The following is a 20,487-nucleotide window of genomic DNA, read 5'->3' as shown; positions in this document are numbered from 1 at the left end:
GCCTGATCCAGGATATTCGAAGGGGAGATGGTGTTGGCGACCTATTTATTTATTTATTCATCAAAGATATAAAGAATAATAGAATGAGGATAGCTCAGTAGGAAAATTCAGTGGAGAAAAGAGGCTGAGTAGCTTGGTTTACACGGGAAATCAATATAATCTGTGACACCAGGTTAGCTCTGACCACGGAGGCCACAGGCACCCTCTCAAATAGCGGAAGGTGCCCCACCTTAGACACCTTCTCAAGTGGGTCTTAGAAGCCCAGGCAAATAAATGGTCGCAGAGGATTTCCATGCTCCAGATGGAGACTCAGCTGGAAATTGAGAAGAAAAATGACATGGGGAGACCAAGTTTTGGTGAGCAAGGCCTGTAGCTTTATTTTCAACAGGGGCTTTTATACCCTAAGTTACACATAGAGGATAATAGGGGATGCAAAGTCAGCAGTCTTTGATTCTTATCAAAAACTAGGATTTCTTTCCTGCAAATTTATCATATACAAATGGTTTAGGTGATTTACATCATCTTCTGGCCAGAAGGCCTATTAACATTTTATGACTCTTGACAAAGGTTTATCAACTGTAAGACTTATTTTCTCTAAGAGTAATTATTTTAAGGTTTGGCGCCATCTTCCGAAGGTGTTAGATAAAATTGCATTCCTATAGGGCAGAGGCGTAATGGGTTTACAACAAAGGAAAGAATTTATTATCTTAAGGGTCTAAAGTTGCTAACACTAAAGCCACTACTTATTTTTTTCTACATACCAACTATATTAATTAATACACATTCAAGGATACAATTCAGGGGATGTGGAAACTTGGCAGCAAGCATTGGCTCATCAATGAAATCCTTTACTAGTTTATTCCGACAGTTTCTAACTCTCTGAGAGGCTCTAAGCTATTTGAATATCTTAAGCTTCCCATGCCTCTGGACGCTGGGAGACTGTAAACCATCGTATGCATAGCTGTAGGAGACCGGGTAAACTTGTCAGGCGAGTTAAAGAGCTATCTGAGGGGTTTGGATTTAAACACTCCTAATTGCCCAGGAACTTTATTAATTGGAGCTGTAAGTTAACTCTTTGACAGAGAGAGTGAGATGGTGGTGGGGGACAGTCCCCAGTAAAGTCAGAGGTGAGAGCACAAAGCAATAAAGTAGGCAGACTCTGTTTTTTGGGGGGTAGATGCTCGAGAATATCCAGGGGGACTCCTGAGGTTCGATCCCGACTTTGCATATGCCAAGCCTCCTTCCTCATGACCTTTGTCACGAGTGGAATGCCTCACCGGCTCCTGGCACAAACAGATGAAAAGAATTGATATGTCTAAAAGGTGGCACTGCTGCTGCTGCTGCTGCTCCTCCTAAGTCGCTTCAGTCGTGTCCAACTCTGTACGACCCCATAGAAGGCAGCCCACCAGACTACCCCGTCCCTGGGATTCTCCAGGCAAGAACACTGGAGTGGGTTGCCATTTCCTTCTCCAATGCATGAAAGTGAAAAGTGAAAGTGAAGTCGCTCAGTCGTGTCCAACTCTTAGCGACCCCATGGACTGCAGCCTACCAGGCTCCTCCGTCCATGGGATTTTCCAGGGAAGAAAGAGTACTGGAGTGGGGTGCCATTGCCTTCTCCGAAAAGGTGGCACTAGAGATAAAGAATCCATGTACCTATGCAGGAGATGCAAGAGAGGCAGGCTTGATCCGTGGATCAGGAAGATCCCCTGGAGTAGGAACTGGCAACCTGCTCCAGTATTCTTGCCTGGAAAACTCCATGAACAGGAGTGTGGAGGGATACAGTTCATCAGGCCACCGAGTTGGACATGGCTGAGCACCTGAGCACACAAATAAAATTTAAAAACCATATTTTCTTTTTCAGATACATTTTAACCTACTTTTGGTCTGTTTTTGCCATAAGTATTAACTTCTTTATTCTAAACCTCTTACAGTTTGATTTAGGGAAAATGGTAAAAGAAAACATATGGAATAGAGTGGTAATTTATTTATTTTTTTTTATTTTATTTTTTAACTTTACAATCGGAGAAGACAATGGCACCCCACTCCAGTACTCTTGCCTAGAAAATCCCATGGATGGAAGAGGCTGGTGGGCTGCAGTCCATGGGGTCGCTAAGAGTCGGACACGACTGAGCGACTTCACTTTCACTTTTCACCTTAATGCATTGGAGAAGGAAATGGCAACCCACTCCAGTGTTCTTGCCTGGAGAATCCCAGAGACGGGGTAGTCTGGTGGGCTGCCTTCTCAGGGGTCACACAGAGTCGGACATGACTGAAGCGACTTAGCAGCAGCAGCAGCAACTTTACAATACTGTATTGGTAATTTACTACTAAAAAAAGTTTCCTTTAAAATTTATCTGATCTTCACAATATCTAACACAACTAGACATCATTGCATTCATAGGGCCAGCATCTAATGGTTTTGTAATGTGAGCCTTGTAATTCTTTTACACTGTGTATTGGGATTAGTTGGTGTGTGTGATTATTGAAGTTCAAACAAGAAATGATTTGACACAGTAAAATTCTGAGTTAAGCGTTTTATATATACATATGCCTGCAATTGTTTCCACTGAATTGTGTCTGAAAATGAAGAAAACTCTATAGTAGCTTGCTCTATAATTGTGTGAATATAAAAAGAATGTCTATGAAAAAAATCATATCTTTTTTACCCATATCTATCAACATTATTCGGAGAAGGCGATGGCACCCCACTCCAGTACTCTTGCCTGGAAAATCCCATGGACGGAGGAGCCTGGTAGGGTGCAGTCCATGGGGTCGCTAAGAGTTGGACATGACGAGCGACTTCACTTTCACTTTTCACTTTCATGCATTGGAGGAAAAAATGGCAACCCACTCCAGTGTTCTTGCCTGGAGAATCCCAGGGACTGGGGAGCCTGGTGGGCTGCCGTCTCTGGGGTCGCACAGAGTCGGACACAACTGAAGCGACTTAGCAGCAGAATCTACATTATTAACATGATTTTGGCAGCATGTCATATTTTTTATTATAGACTCTTCCCACAAACTCCTTTAGCTACTATTGGAAACAGCTTTTATTTGTCTTTTTATGATATTTTTATCTATAGACATGCTTTTTAAATAATAATGTGTGTTTTAGAGATTGGAAATAATAACTTTGACATCCACAATACAGAAAAGCCTTAATCTAGTGACCATCACCAAACCTTAATCATTTTATGTGTTTGATGGTGAACATATTGAGACAGGAAATTTTTTTTAGAGATACCATTAATCTTTTATTTTGTAAAAGAAATACACTATAATTTGTCCTATAATTACTTGTACAAAATGTTGTACTTTTAAGAGAAAAACTTTGGAAAATACAGTTTTTCAAACTTAATACTGATTTCCAATTTTCTAGCTGTCAAAGCCTGAACAGCCATGTCTTGGCTATTATAAGTAGCACTGTGATGAATACTGAAGTTCATCATGTATCTTTTTGAATTAGATTTTTCTCCAGATATATGTCCAGAAGTGGGACTTGAGGATCATTATCATAGGTCTAGTTTTAAATTTTATTTTATTGAAGTATAGTTGAGTTACATGTTAATTTTCACTGTACTGCAAACTGATTCAGTTATATAACTGAATGTATAAAATATATATAATTTAATGTATATATTAATATATATGTACATTCTTTTTCTTATTTCCCATTATAGTTTATCACAAGATATTGAATACAGTTCTCTGTGTAATACAGTAGGATCTTGTTTATTGTATGTTGTATATTAGTTTGCATCTTCTAATCTCAAATTTCTGATTCATCCCACCCTCACTTCCTCTCACTCTTGGCAACCCCAAATCTGTTCTCTATGTCTGTTGGAAATAAGTTCATTAGTAACATATTTTAGACTCCACATATAAGTGACACCATATGGTATTTGTCTTTCTATTTCTGACATTTCATTTAAGTATGATCATCTCTAGGTCCATCATGTTGCTGCAAATGACAATATTTCCTTCTTTTTTATGACTGAGTACTATTCTGTTATATATATGTGTGTGTGTGTGTATATATATTACATCTTCTTTATCCATTCATTTGTTGATTGTCACCTGGGTTATTTCCATGTCTTGACTATTGCAAACAGTGCTACTATGAACATTAGGGTGCATGTATCTTCCCTAATTAGAATTTTCATTTTCCCCAGCTAATCTATATGCTCAGGAGTGAGATTACCAGATTATATGGCAATGCTAGTTTTCTGAGGAACATTCATACTGTTTTTCATATGGGCTGTACCAATTTACATCCCCACTAACAGTGTAGAAGGGTTCCATTTTCTCCACATCCTCTCCAGCATTTGTTATTTATGGACATTTCAATGAAGGCCACTCAGACCTGTGTGAGATGGTACCTCATTATAGTTTTAATTTGCATTTCTCTGGTGATTAGTGATATTGAGTATCTTTTCATGTCTGTTGGCCCTCTGTATAACTACCTTGCAGAAATGTCTATTAAGGGATTCTGCATATTTTTCAATTGGGTTACTTTTTGTTGTTGTTTAGTTGTATGAGCTATTTGTATATTTTGGTAATTAAAAAGTATTTATAAGTCACATCATTTGCAGATATTTCCTCCCAGTGAATAGGTTGTCTTTTCATTTTGTTTGAGTTCTCCTTTGCTGTACAAAAGCCTATAAGGTCTTTGGCCACCTGATGCCAAAGTTGGACATGACTGAGTATCTTCACTTTCTGTTTTTTTTTTTTTTTAATTGTCATTTTATTTTTTTTATTTATATGTATTTTTTTTTTCATTTTATTTTTTAACTTTACAATATTGTATTGGTTTTGCCATATATCAACATGAATCTGACTGAGGTATACATGTGTTCCCCATCCTGAACCCTCCTCCCTCCTCCCTCTTTCTTAAAAAGGATTGATTTTTACACTCTCTGATATTTCATTGTCGGCATAAAGAAATGCAACTGATTTCTGTATGTTAGTCTTGTATCCTGCTACCTTGCTGAATTCATTTTTTAGTGCCAATAGTTTTTCAGTTCTAATAGTTTCTGCAATGCTGTGCAGTGCTTAGTTGCTCAGTCATGTCTGACTCTTCGCAACTCCATGGACTGTAGCCCGTCTGTTCATGGGGATTCTCCAGGCAAGAATACTGGAGTGGATCACCATTCCCTTCTACAGGGGCTCTTCCCAACCCAGGGATCAAACCCAGGTCTCCCTCATTGCAGGTGGATTCTTTACCATGTGGGCCACCAGGGAAGCCCAAGAGTACTGAAGTGGAAAGCTTACCACTTCTCAGGGGACTGTCCCAACCCAGGAATAGAAGTGGGGTCTCCTGCACTGCAGGCGGATTCTTTACCTGCTGAGCTACCAGGGAAGTTCTTCAGTTCTAATAGTTTAGGGTTTTCTGTATACAGTATCGTGTCATCTGCATCTAATGACAATTTTACCCCTTCCCTTCAAATTTGGATAATTGTTACTTCTTTTTCTTGTCTGAGTGTTCTGGCTGGGCTTCCAATACTACAATGAATAGAAGTGGTGAGAGTGGGCATCCTTGTTTTCTTCCAAATTTTAGCGGGAAGGCTTTCAACTTTTCACTATTCAGTATTATAGTGTATTGACTGTAGGTTTGTCATAAATAGCATTTATTATGTTGAGATATGTACCCTCTATACTCACTTTGGTAAGAGTTTATATCACAAATGGGCATTGAATTTTATCAAATGTTTCCTCTGCATTTACTGAAATGAGCATGTGGTTTTTATTATTTCTTTTGTTAACATGGTGTATCACATTGATTGATTTGTATATGTTGAGCCATCCTTGATACCTAGGGATGAACTCAACTTGATTGTGGTGTATGATCTTTTTTATGTGTTGTTGGATTCATTTTGCTAATATTTTGTTGAGAATTTTTGCATCTATATTCATCAAAGATATTTCTTTTTTTTTTTTTTAAAGATATTTCTTTTTGGTAGTGTTTTTGTTTGGTTTTGGTATCAGGGTGATGGTGACTTTATGGTATGACTCTGGGAGTCTTCTTTCCTCTTCAATCTTTTGGAAGAGTTTGAGAAGGAGGTGATATACTTTTCATAGAAATTAAATTTTGGTTCTAGTATGCATATTTCTTTAATTGAACAAGAAAAGAAAGTCATCAATACTCTAGTAGATTATCAAGAGAGAAATGTTTTTCCATGGATTTAAAGTCTAATATCCCTCTAATTTTTTCACATAAAAATCAACAATTACAATTATTGTATAGATTATTTTTAGCAGAACTGCAAATTAAAGATTGAATTCTCTGTCCAGATACTCGGGAAATGCAAACTGTTTTTCTTCCTGGTGCAACCATCTTTAAAACAAAAATGAGCATAGTGTTCTTCTAGCTGAAATATCATTTCGCTTAACTTTACCTTAAACACTAATTATCACTGTTACTTTTCCATTGGGATCATGATTTTCTTTCTTTCTTTTATACTATGAAGACCTGGAAAAGTACAGGACAATGATGGGAAACCATACACGAGTGCCAATGTTTATTCTAGCAGGTTTGACTGATGACCCATGATTGAAAATTGCATTGTTCATCTTTTTACTTCTCATTTACTTACCAAGTATCACTGGCAATTTGATCATCATCACACTTACCCTGGTGGATCCTCATCTCAAGACCCCAATGTATTTATTCCTCCAGATTTTTTCTTTCTTAGAAGTCCCCTATACTACTACATGCATCCCTACATTGCTGGCTACCATGGCAACTGGGGACAAAACCATTTATTATAATGGCTGTGCAGCTCAAGTGTTCTTTGCTTTCCTTATTGGAGCATCTGAGTTTTACTTGCTGGCAGCTATGTCCTATGACCACTATGTGCCATCTGTAAGCACCTGCATTACACAACCATCATGAACAATAAAATCTGCATTCAATTTGTCTTCTGTAGCTGGCTTGCCGGATTCTTTGTCATCTTTCCACCGCTCTTCTTAGGCCTAAATCTTGATTTCTGTACTTCCAACTCTGTTGACCATTTCTAATGTGACACAACTCCCCTCCTGCAGATCTTCTGCTCAGACACAGAGATCTTTGAGATGATGGGATACATTTCAGCTTTGGTGACACTTGTGGTCGCATTGATGATATCATATACCTATATCACAAAAACAATTCTAAAAATCCATCCCACTAATCAGAGGAAAAAAGCTTTTTCAACATGTTCTTCTCACATGGTTGTGATAACTCTATACTATGGCAGCTGCATCTTCATGTATGCTAAACCATCAGTCAAACAAAGAGTATCTTTTTCCAAGGGAATTGCAGTGCTCAATACCTCTGTTGCACCACTTTTGAACCTTTTTATCTACACTTTACAGAACTAACAAGTGAAAAACGCCTTTGTGAATATGATACACAGGATTCTTTCTTTCTCAAAGAAGTGAATATTTCTCAAAGAAGTGAAGTTATGTATACTGCATTATACATAAAGAAAAGCAGCAAGTGTCTCAATAATAACAGTGTGTTCAATAGTAGCTTCCCTATCCCTGAAATGAAAGTGAAAGTCCTTCAATCCTGTCTGAATCTGACTCCTTGGAATTCTCTAGACCAGAATATTGGAGTGAGTAGCCTTTCCCTTCTCCAGGGCATCTTCCCAACCCAGGGATTGAACTCAGGTCTCCTGCATTGCAGGCAGATTCTTCACCAGCTGAGCCACAAGGGAAGCCCTCCCTATCCATAGTTACCCTCAATTTTCCCCTTTAATTTCTATCATAGTCATCTTAAATTCCTCCATGCCTCATTAACAAAACTCTTGGTTCTGTGAAGTTAGTTTTCTTTATATTTTTCAATAGACATTCCCCCTCACCTCACTTCCTTTTCCTCTTAATATATAAAACAAATTGCACTAATTTTTCAATCTTTTATCTTTGATTTTTAATTAATCAAGTCTACAAAATGTTTAACTTAATTACATTTAAAGTAGCATACAAGTTCAGTTCAGTTCAGTTCAGTCGCTCAGTCGTGTCCCACTCTTTGTGACCCCATGAATCGCAGCACACCAAGCCTCCTTGTCCTTCACCAACTCCCGGAGTTCACTCAGACTCATGTCCATCGAGTCAGTGATGCCATCCAGCCATTTCATCCTCTGTCGTCCCCTTCTCCTCCTGCCTTCAATCCCTCCCAGCATCAGGGTCTTTTCCAATGAGTCAACTCTTCGCATGAGGTGGCCAAAGTACTGGAGTTTCAGCTTTAGCATCTTTCCTTCCAAAGAAATCCCAGGGCTGATCTCCTTCAGAATGGACTGATTGGATCTCCTTGCAGTCCAAGGGACTCTCAAGAGTCTTCTCCAACACCACAGTTCAAAAGCATCAATTCTTTGGTGCTCAGCCTTCTTCACAGTCCAACTCTCACATCCATACATGACCACAGGAAAAACCATAGCCTTGACTAGAAGAACCTTTGTTGGCAAAGTAGTGTCTCTGCTTCTGAATATGCAATCTAGGATGGTCAAAACTTTCCTTCCAAAGAGTAAGCGTCTTTTAATTTCGTGACTGCACTCACGATCTGCAGTGAATTTGGAGCCCCAAAAAAATAAAGTCTGACACTGTTTCCACTGTTTCCCCATCTATTTCCCATGAAGTGATGGAACCAGATGCCATGATCTTCGTTTTATGAATGTTGAGCTTTAAGCCAACTTTTTCACTCTCCACTTTCACTTTCATTAAGAGGTTTTTTCATTCCTTTTCACTTTCTGCCATAAGGGTAGTGTCATCTGCATATCTGAGATTATTGATATTTCTCCCAGCAGTCTTGATTCCAGCTTGTGCTTCTTCCAGTCCAGCATTTCTCATGATGTACTCTGCATATAAGTTAAATAAGCAGGGTGACAAGATACAGCCTTGACTTACTCCTTTTCCTATTTGGAACCAGTCTGTTGTTTCATGTCCAGTTCTAACTGTTGCTTCCTGACCTACATACAGATTTCTCAAGAGGCAGGTCAGGTGGTCTCGTATTCCTATCTCTTTCAGAATTTTCCACAGATTATTGTGATCCACACAGTCAATAAAGCAGAAATAGATGTTTTTCTGAAAATCTCTTGCTTTTTCCAAGATCCAGCGGATGTTGGAAATTTGATCTCTGGTTCCTCTGCCTTTTCTAAAACCAGCTGGAACATCAGGAAGTTCACGGTTCACATATTGCTGAAGCCTGGCTTGGAGAATTTTGAGCATTACTTTACTAGCGTGTGAGATGAGTGCAATTGTGCGGTAGTTTGAGCATTCTTTGGCATTGCCTTTCTTTGGTATTGGAATGAAAACTAACCTTTTCCAGTCCTGTGTCCACTGCTGAGTTTTCCAAATCTGCTGGCATATTGAGTGCAGTACTTTCACAGCATCATCATTCAGGATTTGAAATAGCTCAACTGGAATTCTATCGCTTCCACTAGCTTTGTTCATAGTGATGCTTTCTAAGGCCCACTTGACTTCACATTCCAGGATGTCTGGCTCTAGGTGAGTGATCACACCATCGTGATTATCTGGGTCGTGAAGATCTTTTTTGTACAGTTCTTCTGTGTATTCTTGCCACCTCTTCCTGATATCTTCTCTTCTGTTAGGTCCATACCATTTTTGTTCTTTATCGAGCCCATCTTTGCATGAAATATTCCCTTGCTATCTCTAATTTTCTTGATGGTATCTCTAGTCTTTCCCATTCTGTTATTTCCCTCTATTTCTTTGCATTGATCGCTGAGGAAGGCTTTCTTATCTCTTCTTGCTATTCTTTGGAACTCTGCATTCAGATACTTATATCTTTCCTTTTCTCCTTTGCTTTTCACTTCTCTTCTTTTCATGGTTATTTGTAAGCCCTCCCCAGACAGCCATTTTGCTTTTCTCCATTTCTTTTCCATGGGGATGGTCTTGATTCCTGTCTCCTGTACAGTGTCACGAACCTCATTCCATAGTTCATCAGGCACTCTATCAGATCTAGGCCCTTAAATCTATTTCTCACTTCCACTGTATAATCATAAGGGATTTGATTTAGGTCATAACTAAATGGTCTAGTGACTTTCCCTACTTTCTTCAATTTAAGTCTGAATTTGGTAATAAGGAGTTCATGATCTGAGCCACAGTCAGCTCCCAGTCTTGTTTTTGTTGACTATATAGAGCTTCTCCATATGTGGCTGCAAAGAATATAATCAATCTGATTTCAGTGTTGACCATCTGGTGATGTCCATGTGTAGAGTCTTCTCTTGTGTTGTTGAAAGAGGGTGATTGTTATGACCAGTGCATTTTCTTGGCAAAACTCGATTAGTCTTTGCCCTGCTTCATTCCATATTCCAAGGCCAAATTTGCATATTACTCCAGGTGTTTCTTGACTTCTTACTTTTGCATTCCAGTCCCCTATAATGAAAAGGACATCTTTTTTGGGTGTTAGTTCTAAAAGGAATCAGCAAACTCAAATGGACTGGAATGGGTGAATTTAACTCAGATGACCATTATACCTACTACTGTGGACAGGAATCCCTCATAAGAAATGGAGTAGCCATCATGGTCAACAAAAGAGTCCGTAATGCAGTACTTGGATACAATCTCAAAAACAACAGTATGAATTCTGTTCTTTTCCAAGGCAAACCATTCAATATCACAGTAATCCAAGTCTATGCCCCAATCAGTAATGCTGAAGAAACTGAAGTTGAACGGTTCTATGAAAACCTACAAGACCTTTTAGAACTAAAACCCAAAAAAGATGTCCTTTTCATTATAGGGGACTGGAATGCAAAAGTAGCATACAATCCAAAGGTTAATATTCTATTTGTGATCAGTGACAATATACTTAAAACTAATATTCATTTATATTATTTTTCATACTACCAATTTGGGGGGCATATTCTACTCAAAGTAATTAAAAGAAAATTTTAGAGATTAGTATCAATGTTGATGCATATCTTTGAAATATCTGTCTATTTAAAATATATGACTGTTTTACTAAAGTACTTTCAATAGTAACTCAATATTTAGGATAAAGTACACTTGAAAAAAACTATCTAAAGAGCAGAATAAAATATAGGCAGGAAGAAATATGTAATATATAATTGATTGGACAATTTTACATGTTCCTGTACAATTTGTAGAATTTACTGTGTGTATCTCAAAATTGGTTCATAAATATGATTTTAGAAAAAAAATGGTTATTTAAACAAATTATTACTTTTTTTTCCTGATAATTTAGGTATTTTCCCCCATTATCAGAAAGTGATCCTGAAGCATTATCTAGATTTCAGAAATCTTTAAAGCACATAACTTTATATATATATATATATATATATATATATTATACACAACTTAGCAGCAGCTAAGTTTTTCTAGCGGCATACGCATATGTTGCTGCTGCTGCTAAGTTGCTTCAGTCATGTTCAACTCTTTGTGACCCTATGGACTGTAGCCCACCAGGCTTCTCTGTCCACGGGATTCTTCAGGCAAGAATACTGGAGTGGGTTGCCATGCTCTCCTCCAGGGGATCTTCCTGACCCAGGGATCAAACCTGCATCTCTTTTGTCTCCTGTACTGGCAGGCAGGTTCTTTACCACTAGAGCCATATATATGTGTGTGTGTGTATATATATATATATATATAGCTTCCCTGGTGGTTCAGCTGCAATGCAGACGACCTGGGATCAATCCCTGGGTTGAGAAAATCCCCTGGAGGAGGACATGGCAGCCCACTCCAGTATTCTTGCCTGGAGAATTCCCATGGACAGAGGAGCCAGGCGGGCTACAGTCCATGGGGTTGCAAAGAGTCGGACACGACTGAGAGATGAGGCACAGCACATGCACACACACACACACACACACATATATATATATATATACACACATACATATACAAGTATATGCATGTGTGCATGTGTGCTCAGTCATGTCCAACTCTTTTTGACCCCACAGACTCTATGTAGCCCACTAGGCTCCACTGTCCATGTGATTTTCCATGGAAGAATATTGGAGTGGGTTGCCATTTCCTTCTCCAGGGGATTTTTCTGACCCAGGGATCAAACTCACATCTCTTGTATTTTCTGAGTTGGCAGGCAAATTGTTTACTGCTGCATAACCAAGGAAGTCCATATATGTATGTATGTATATCCCTGGTGGCTAAGATGGTAAAGAATCTGCCTGCAGTGCAGGAGACCCGAATTTGATCCCTGGGTCAGGAAGATTCCCTGGGAGGAGGGAATGTCTACCCACTCCAGTATTCTTGCCTGGAGAATTCCATAGACAGAAGATCCTGGCAAGCTACAGTCCATGGGTGGCAAATGTCAGACACCTCTAAGCAACTAACTCTTTCATATCTATCTATCTAGCTAGATATATGCTGAGACAATATATTACAAGTAAAGCCTAAGGCTCTCAAATTCTGATCACTTTTAATTTTATTAATGAGCTCTTTCTATCCCCTCTCCTCTAGTAACTTGTATCTATGATTCTTTATGTTTAGTTACATTTGCTCATTATTTTAAGGATTTCAAATATACGTAAAATCATATGCATTTTTCTCTGTTTGATTTATTTAACATAGCATAATACCCTCTAGGTTCATCCATGTTGTCACAAATGGAAAGGTTTTGTTCTATTATATGACTGAGTAATATTCCATTCCCACGTGGTACAGTGGTAAAGAACCTGCTTGCCAAGTCAGGAGACATGAGAGATGTGGGTTCTATCCCTAGGTCAGCAAGATCCCCTGAAGTAGGAAATGGCAACCTACTCCAGTATTCTTGCCTGGAAAATTCCATGGACAGAGGAGTCTGGCAGGCTACAGTCCAGGAGGTCGTAAAGAGTCAGAGATGACTGAACAGCTAAGCACAGACAGACAGATAATATTCCAGAATCTGCCTGCAATGCAGAAACTCAGTTTCGATCACTGGGTCAGGAAGATCCCCTGCAGAAGGAATGGTAACACACTCTAGTATTCTTGCCTGGAGAATTCCATGGACAGTGGAGACTGGTGGGCTACAGTCCATGGGGTCACAAAGAGTTGTACATGACTGAGTGAGAAGGAAATGGTAACCCACTCCAGTACTCTTGCCTGGAGGATCTCAGGGACGGGGGAGCCTGGTGGGCTGCCGACTATGGGGTTGCATAGAGTCGGACACGACTGAAGTGACTTAGCAGCAGCAGCAGAGTGACTAACATATGCTGCTATTTTACAGGCAAAGATTTTAAATATTTGTCAACTGATAAAATATTACTGGTTGAGGGATGCTAAAATCCTCTTTTGTTGACTTCTTCATAGAATGTTTCACTTTTGTGGTTGTTTTTCTTCAATCTCCAAGTCATATCCGATCAAGTCGTATCTTTGCAACCCCACAGACTGCAGCACGTCAGGATTCCCTGTCCTTCACTGTTTCCTGGAGTTTGCTCAAACTCATGTCCATTGAGTTATCCAATCATCTCATCCTCTGTTGCCCCCTTCTCCTCCTGCCCTCAAAATATCCCAGCATCAGGGTCTTTTCCAATGAATTGGCTCTTCCCATAAGGTGGCCAAAGTATTGGGACTTCAGCTACAGCATCAGTCCTTCCAATGAATATTCAGGGTTGATTTCCTTTAGGACTGACTGCTTTGATCTCCCTTCTGTCCAAGGAATTCTCAAGAGTGTTCTTCAGCACCATAGTTTGAAAGCATCGATTCTTTGGCACTCTGCCTTCTTTCTGGTCCATCTTTCATATTCATAACTGGCTACTGAAAAGACCATGCTGCTACTGCTAAGTCGCTTCAGTAGTGTCTGACTCTGTGTGACCCCATAGACAGCAGCCCACCAGGCTTCCCTGTCCCTGGGATTCTCCAGGCAAGAACATTGGAGTGGGTTGCCATTTCCTTCTCCAATGCATGAAAGTGAAAAGTGAAAGTGAAGTCGCTCAGTAGTGTCCGACTCTAGCGACCCCATGGACTGCAGCCTATCAGGCTCCTCCATCCATGGGATTTTCCAGGCAAAAGTACTGGAGTGGGGTGCCATTGTCTTCTCCGAATAGCCTTGACTATATATGGACCTTTGTTGGCAAAGTGATGTCTTTGCTTTTTAACACTCTGTCTAGGTTTTTCATAGCTATCCTTCCAAGAAGCAATTGTCTTCTAATTTCATGGCTATAGTCACCATCCACAGTGACTTTAGAGCCCAAGAAGAGGAAGTCTGTCACTTCTTTCACCTTTTCCCTTTCTATTTGTTGTGAAGTGACGGGACTGGATGCCATGATCTTAGTTTTTTAATACTGAGTTTTAAGCCAGATTTTTTATTCTCCTCTTTCACTCTCATCAAGAGGCTCTCTAGTTACTCTCCACTTTCTTCCATTAGAGAGGCATCATCTTCTCATTGGAGGTTGTGGATATTTCTCCCAGTAACCTTGATTCCAGCCTGGAACTTATCCAGACTGACATTTCTCATGATGTTCTCGCCATATAAGTTAAATAAAGAGGGTAACAATATAAAGCCTTGTTACACTCCATTCTCAATTTTTAACCAGTCAGCTGTTCCATATAAGGTTCTAATTGTTGCCTCTTGACCTGCATACAGGTTTCTCAGGAGACAGGAAAGATGATCTCTTATTACTGTATCTTTAAGAGTTTTCCACAGTTTGTTATGATTCATGCAGTCAAAGGCTTTAGCACAGTCATTGAAACAGAAGTAAATGTTTTTCTGGAATTCTGTTGCTTTTGCTATGACCCACTAAATGTTGGCAATTTGATCTCTGGTTCCTTTGCCTTTTCTAAACTGAGCTTGTACATCTGGAAATTATTGATTCAAGTACTGCTGAAGTTTAGCTTGAAGGATTTTGAGCATAACCTTACTAGCATGGGAAGTGAGTGCATTGTCCAGTAGTTTGAACATTCTTTAGTACTGCCCTTCTTGGGAACTGGGATGAAGATTTACCTTTCCCAGTCCTTTGACTACTTCTGGGTTTTCCGAATTTGCTGATGTATTGAGTGCAGCACTTTAACAGCATCATCTTTTAGGATTTTAAATAACTCTGCTGGAATTCCAACACCTTCAGTAGCTTTATTAGCAGTACTACTTCTTAAGGCCCACTTGACTTTGCACTCTAGGATGTCTGGCTTTAGGTTAGAGACCACACCATCATGATTATCTGAGTCATTAAGAGCTTTTTTGTACAGTTCTTCTGGGTATTCTTGCCACTTCTTCTTAATCTCTTCTGCTTCTGTTAGGTCCATAGTGTTTCTGTCCTTTATTATGCCTATCTTTGCATAAAATGTTCCCTTAGTATTTCCAGTTTTCTCCCCCCTCCACTTTATTTTTTAATATAAATGTATTTATTTTAATTGAAGGCTAATTACTTTACATATTGTATTTTCTTGAATAAATCTCTAGTCTTTCCCATTCTATTGTTTTCCTCTATTTGTTTTCATTGTTCACTTAAGAAGGCTTTCTTATATCTCCTTGCTATTCTTTGGAACTCTGCATTCAGTTGGGTATATCTTTTCCTTTATCCTTTGTCTTTTGCTTCTTTTTTTTTTTTTTTTTCCTCAGCTATTTGTAAGACCTCCTCAGACAACCATTTTGCCTTCTTGCATTTCTTTTCTTTTGGGATGGTTTTTTATTTTTTTAATTTTATTTTATTTTTAAACTTTACATAATTGTATTAGTTTTGCCAAATATAAAAATGAATCCGCCACAGGTATACATGTGTTCTCCATCCTGAACCCTCATCCCTCTGGGTCGTCCCAGTGCACCAGCCCCAAGCATCCAGTATCATGCATCGAACCTGTACTGGCAACTCGTTTCATACATGATATTTTACATGTTTCAATGCCATTCTCCCAAATCTTCCCACCCTTTCCCTCTCTCTCAGAGTCCATAAGACTGTTCTATACAAAGTCTTATGGGATGGTTTTGATCACTGCCTCCTGTACAATGTTATGCACCTCCATCCATTGTTCTTCTGCACTCTATTAGATCTAATCCCTTGAATTGATTTATCACTTCCACTGTATAAAAGTAAGGGACTTGATTTAGGTCATACCTGACTGGTCTAGTGGTTTTCCCCACTTTATTTTAAGCCTGAATTTTGATACAAGGAGTTGGTGGTCTGAGACACAGTAAGCTCCAGGTCTTGTTTTTGCTGACTGTATGAGCTTCTCCAGTATTCTGGCCTGGAGAATTCCATGGACTGTATAGTTCAGGGGGTCCCAAAGAGTCAGACATGACTGAGCAACTTACACTTGTATAGAGCTTCTCCATCTTTGACTGAACAGAAATATAATCAATCTGATTTCATTATTGACTATTTGGTGATGCCCATGTAAAGTCATCTCTTGAATTATTGAAAAAGGGTGTTTTCTATGACCAGTGTATTTTAGTTTACTGATTCCTAAGATGTCAATGTTCAGTCTTACCATCTCCTGCTTGACCACATCTAATTTACCTTGATACATGGACCTAACATTTCAGGTTCCTTGCAATATTGTTCTTTACAGCATTGAACATTACTTTCACCACCAGCCACATCCACAACTGAGTGTCATTTCTGCTTTGGCCCAGCCACTTCATTCTTTCTGGAGCTACAAGTAATTGCCCACACTCTTTCCCAGTAGTATATTGGACACCTTCTGACTAGGGGGCTCATTTTCTGGTGTCACATATTTTTGCATTTTCATACCATTTATGGGGTTCTCATGGCAAAGATACCAGAGTAGCTTGCCATTCCCTCCTCCAGTGGACCATGTTTTGTCAGAACTCTCCATTATGACCCATCTGTCTTGGGTGGTTCTGCATGGCATGGCTCATAGCTTCATTGAGTTATGCAAGCCCCTTTGTCATGACAAGCTATGATCCATGAAGAAGCAAAAATGATATACTAAACATTAAACCTCTAATAAGTATTCTTATATTTTTCCTGAATTTTATATGCATATAATTTTGAATATCATTTATATTGCTTGTTTTTAGACTAAAAATCTTTGATTCAGAGAGATTTCAGGTTGATATATTGCTATGCTAATTCATGTTTTGTGCAATTTTTGTTAGTTACCACTTTTTTCCAGAAAAAAAATCCAAGCTGAGTTTCTGAATTGTCTATTTAAATTTTGCATCTATGTCTGTATTTGCATGGTTGAAAAGAAATTATCTCTGTCAATCTAAGTTTAGCTACACATCATTATATATATTTCTGAAAACAAGCAACCACCACAGGGTAAGCAAACATACTGAATGACTATGATTAATGTACTGATGATGATGTTTAAAGCAACAAATGAGTCAACTAATGAGTCAATTACCTGTTGATCTAAATAACTAATGAAAAAACAAGCTAACTAACTTGTTAACATCAATTGTGTGTTTGATATTTAGGCTTTTTTTAGGTGTGCTTTGATGTAATCATGACAAAGTGTATAAAAACACAAATTCTACATTTTCAATCATTTTTCTCTATCATCATTTCCCAAGGCACTCTTTTAGTACCTCTCCTACTGGGTAGTTTCATCATTATTAAATGGATAAACAAGGAATTCAAGAGTACAAAATTGGCACTAAGTAACTATGTACTTTAATAAAAGTTTGTTAATATTTCTCAGACTCAATTTTTTCACCTGTATATTACAGGGATTATAATAGAAGTATCTGGAGTTTCATTAAATTTCAAAATTACTCATGCTATGAATCGGGTCCATGGATTCTGAAAAGTTAACATGGTCAAGAAATGATCAGAAAATGTCAGTTTTTACTTGTGGAGACTTTGCCTAAGGATATCAGATTATCAAGATTTATAGTTTGGTATGCAATTTAGATGGAAAAGGCAATGGCAACCCACTCTAGTACTCTTGCCTGGAAAATCTCATGGACGGAGGAGCCTGGTAGGCTGCAGTCCATGGGGTCGCTAAGAGTCAGACAGGACTGAGCGACTTCATTTTCATTTTTCACTTTCATGCATTGGAGAAGGAAATGTCAACCCATTCCAGTGTTCTTGACTGGAGAATCCCAGGGACGGGGGAGCCTGGTAGGCTGCTGTCTATGGGGTCACACAGAGTCGGACACGACTGAAGCAACTTAGCAGCAGCATGCAATTTTGAAAGAGTATGAGATAAGACTATAAAATCATTAATATCATAGACAACGTTAACATAGTTTATATTCTTGTAAATGAGAACCAAAACAATTACTATCAGGACACTAAATTATATGAAATTTGCTATAAAGACATTTCTGATTAGCTTAAATTTGAAATATCCTTCTACCTCTTTCATGGGTTTATTCAAAGAGTTTGTGTACAAATCCTCATTAAGCATTTCCCCATCAATGGAAACCCACTCCAGTATTCTTGCCTGGAGAATCCCAGGGATGGAGGAGCCTGGTGGGCTGCCATCTATGGGGTCACACAGAGTCGGACACGACTGAAGTGACTTAGCAGCAGCAGCAGCAGCATCAATGCTAAAACAAACATGTTTATTTTCTCTTCTTCAGAAATGTTTTACCTCAATTACTGAGTAATGCTTAAGTTCTCACTAAAAAATTATTGTAGAAAGACGAAGTTTAAATCTGAATAATTTGAAAATAACCAACTTTATATCAGTTCACTAATATATTGATTACACTATCATCAACAAGCTAATATAAATTTCTTTGATGTAAGTATAATTCAGGTACAAGTATAGAGATTGATGACTACATGGTAATGGGCAAGACAAGAAAAAATTCATTGTAAAAAGAAAACTATTAGAAATCATATTCCCAATTTGAATTTTGTCAAATCTTTTTTTCTTTTAAGTGAAATACAGATGAATAAACAAGAATGCAAGCATTAGAGGACACATACACATACACACACACACACACACACACACACACACACACACACGTATTAAGTTTTAAGAACATAAAGAGATGATAAAATAGGCTAATTAAACAAGTAGTTATACTGTTCCAGTGATTGAATAGGAATATTAACAACATAGAAAATATTTTTAAATTAAGATAATGTACATCTATGGTCTTCCAAACATTTATTATATAATAATGAAACTCAGATAGTTTTACTTTCTTGAAAAGGTTATTATCTTACTGACCAAATGTCTGAAGGCTATTTTCACTTGCTTGTTCCTTAATGTATAGATGAAAGGGTTCAAGAGAGGGGCAACTGAGGTATTTAAAACAGCCACTCCCTTATTAAAAGTTGAGGCATCCTCCACAGAGGGATTTATATACATGAAGATACAGCTTCCATAAGAAAGTGAGACCACAATCATGTGAGAAGAACATGTAGAAAAAGCTTTTTTTCTTTGTTGAGCAGACGGGATTCTCAGAATTGTCCTGATAATGTATGTATAGGAAAGAATCACCAGCATCAAGGTGAAGATGAGAGTAACAGCAGCAAGGACAAACTCAATCACTTCTATGAAACGTGTGTCTGAACAGGATAAATGCAACAGTACCGTATAGTCACAGCAATAATGATTGATGACGTTGGAGGTGCAGAAAGGCAGCTGGAGAGTCATTACATGGGGCACAATGACAACTAAAAAGCCAGAGAACCAGGAACAAAGGACAAGTTGAATGCAGAGTCTTCTGCTCATTAGAGTTGTGTAATGTAGCGGTTTGCAAATGGCAACATAGCGATCAAAGGACATGGCAGCTAAAAGGTAAAATTCGGTTGCTCCCAGAAGGATGGCAAAAAAATACTGAGTGAAACAACCAGCAAAGGAGATAGTCTTGTCTCCAGTTCCAATACTGACTAACATTTTGGGAACAAAGACAGAGGTAAAAGATACTTCCAAAACAGAGAAATTCCGGAGGAAGAAATACATAGGAGTCTGAAGGCGATGGTCCAGCAGGGTCAGAATGATGATTGTCAAGTTTCCCATGATACTTAAGACATATGTTAACAGCAGAAAAGGGAAAAGCACAGCTTGAAGCTTGGCATCTCTTGTCAGACCAAGAAGGATGAACTCTATCACGGATGTTTGGTTTCCCATAGTTAACTTCTGACAAATTCAGGAAGAATAAAATAATAATGATAATGGTTGGAATAAAATTTACCAGGTTTTATTGAAAAATAAAATCAAACTCAAAACAATTAGAAGTAAAATTTAAAACTCAGAATCTTTCTCTTCCCCTTACTTTTTTCAAAGTCAGATCTTTTAATGAAACAATTTACACATTTTCCTATTTTGATTCATAAATAACAAAGGTACTGCTTCTTAGCGACATTTTCAATTGTTTCTTTTAAAATGAATCAATATTTTTTTTCATCATTTTCCCACTTGTTTGCACTTTCCTTTGTATTCTTTCTATTCTAACTTTCTTCTCTAAACTGTTGGATGCTGTCACACATACACACACAAATATAAGGAAAATTTAGAGAGGAGATTTTAATTGGGATTTCTTAATTAGCCTTTTAACTCAGTTTGTTAGCCAACAAATATATATAATCCAAGGTATGAACTCTTGGAATAAAATTGGACTTGCTCACTTTTTTTTTGCTGTTTTTGCCTTTTCTCTTATTTCAGATTTCTCATTTT

At 38.3% G+C, this 20,487-nt stretch overlaps 1 protein-coding gene and 1 pseudogene across 1 annotated transcript; one reads left to right on the top strand and one right to left on the bottom strand.

Moving 5' to 3' along the window:
• The first annotated feature begins 6,487 nt into the window (after window positions 1-6,487).
• LOC129641528 (olfactory receptor 6C74-like) lies at window positions 6,488-7,416 on the top strand (annotated as a pseudogene).
• An 11,586-nt stretch (window positions 7,417-19,002) lies between these two features.
• Window positions 19,003-19,941, bottom strand: LOC129641527 (olfactory receptor 6C4-like). Its single transcript, XM_055566221.1, has one exon. The coding sequence runs from the start codon at window positions 19,939-19,941 to the stop codon at window positions 19,003-19,005; it is 939 nt and encodes a 312-aa protein (XP_055422196.1).
• Window positions 19,942-20,487: the final 546 nt, after the last annotated feature.

The sequence above is a fragment of the Bubalus kerabau genome, chromosome 1 (assembly GCF_029407905.1).
Source record: "Bubalus kerabau isolate K-KA32 ecotype Philippines breed swamp buffalo chromosome 1, PCC_UOA_SB_1v2, whole genome shotgun sequence".
In the NCBI taxonomy this organism is placed as follows: domain Eukaryota; kingdom Metazoa; phylum Chordata; class Mammalia; order Artiodactyla; family Bovidae; genus Bubalus; species Bubalus kerabau.
The sequence above is the reverse complement of the archived record's forward strand: the minus strand, read 5'-3'. Positions and strand labels throughout refer to the sequence as shown.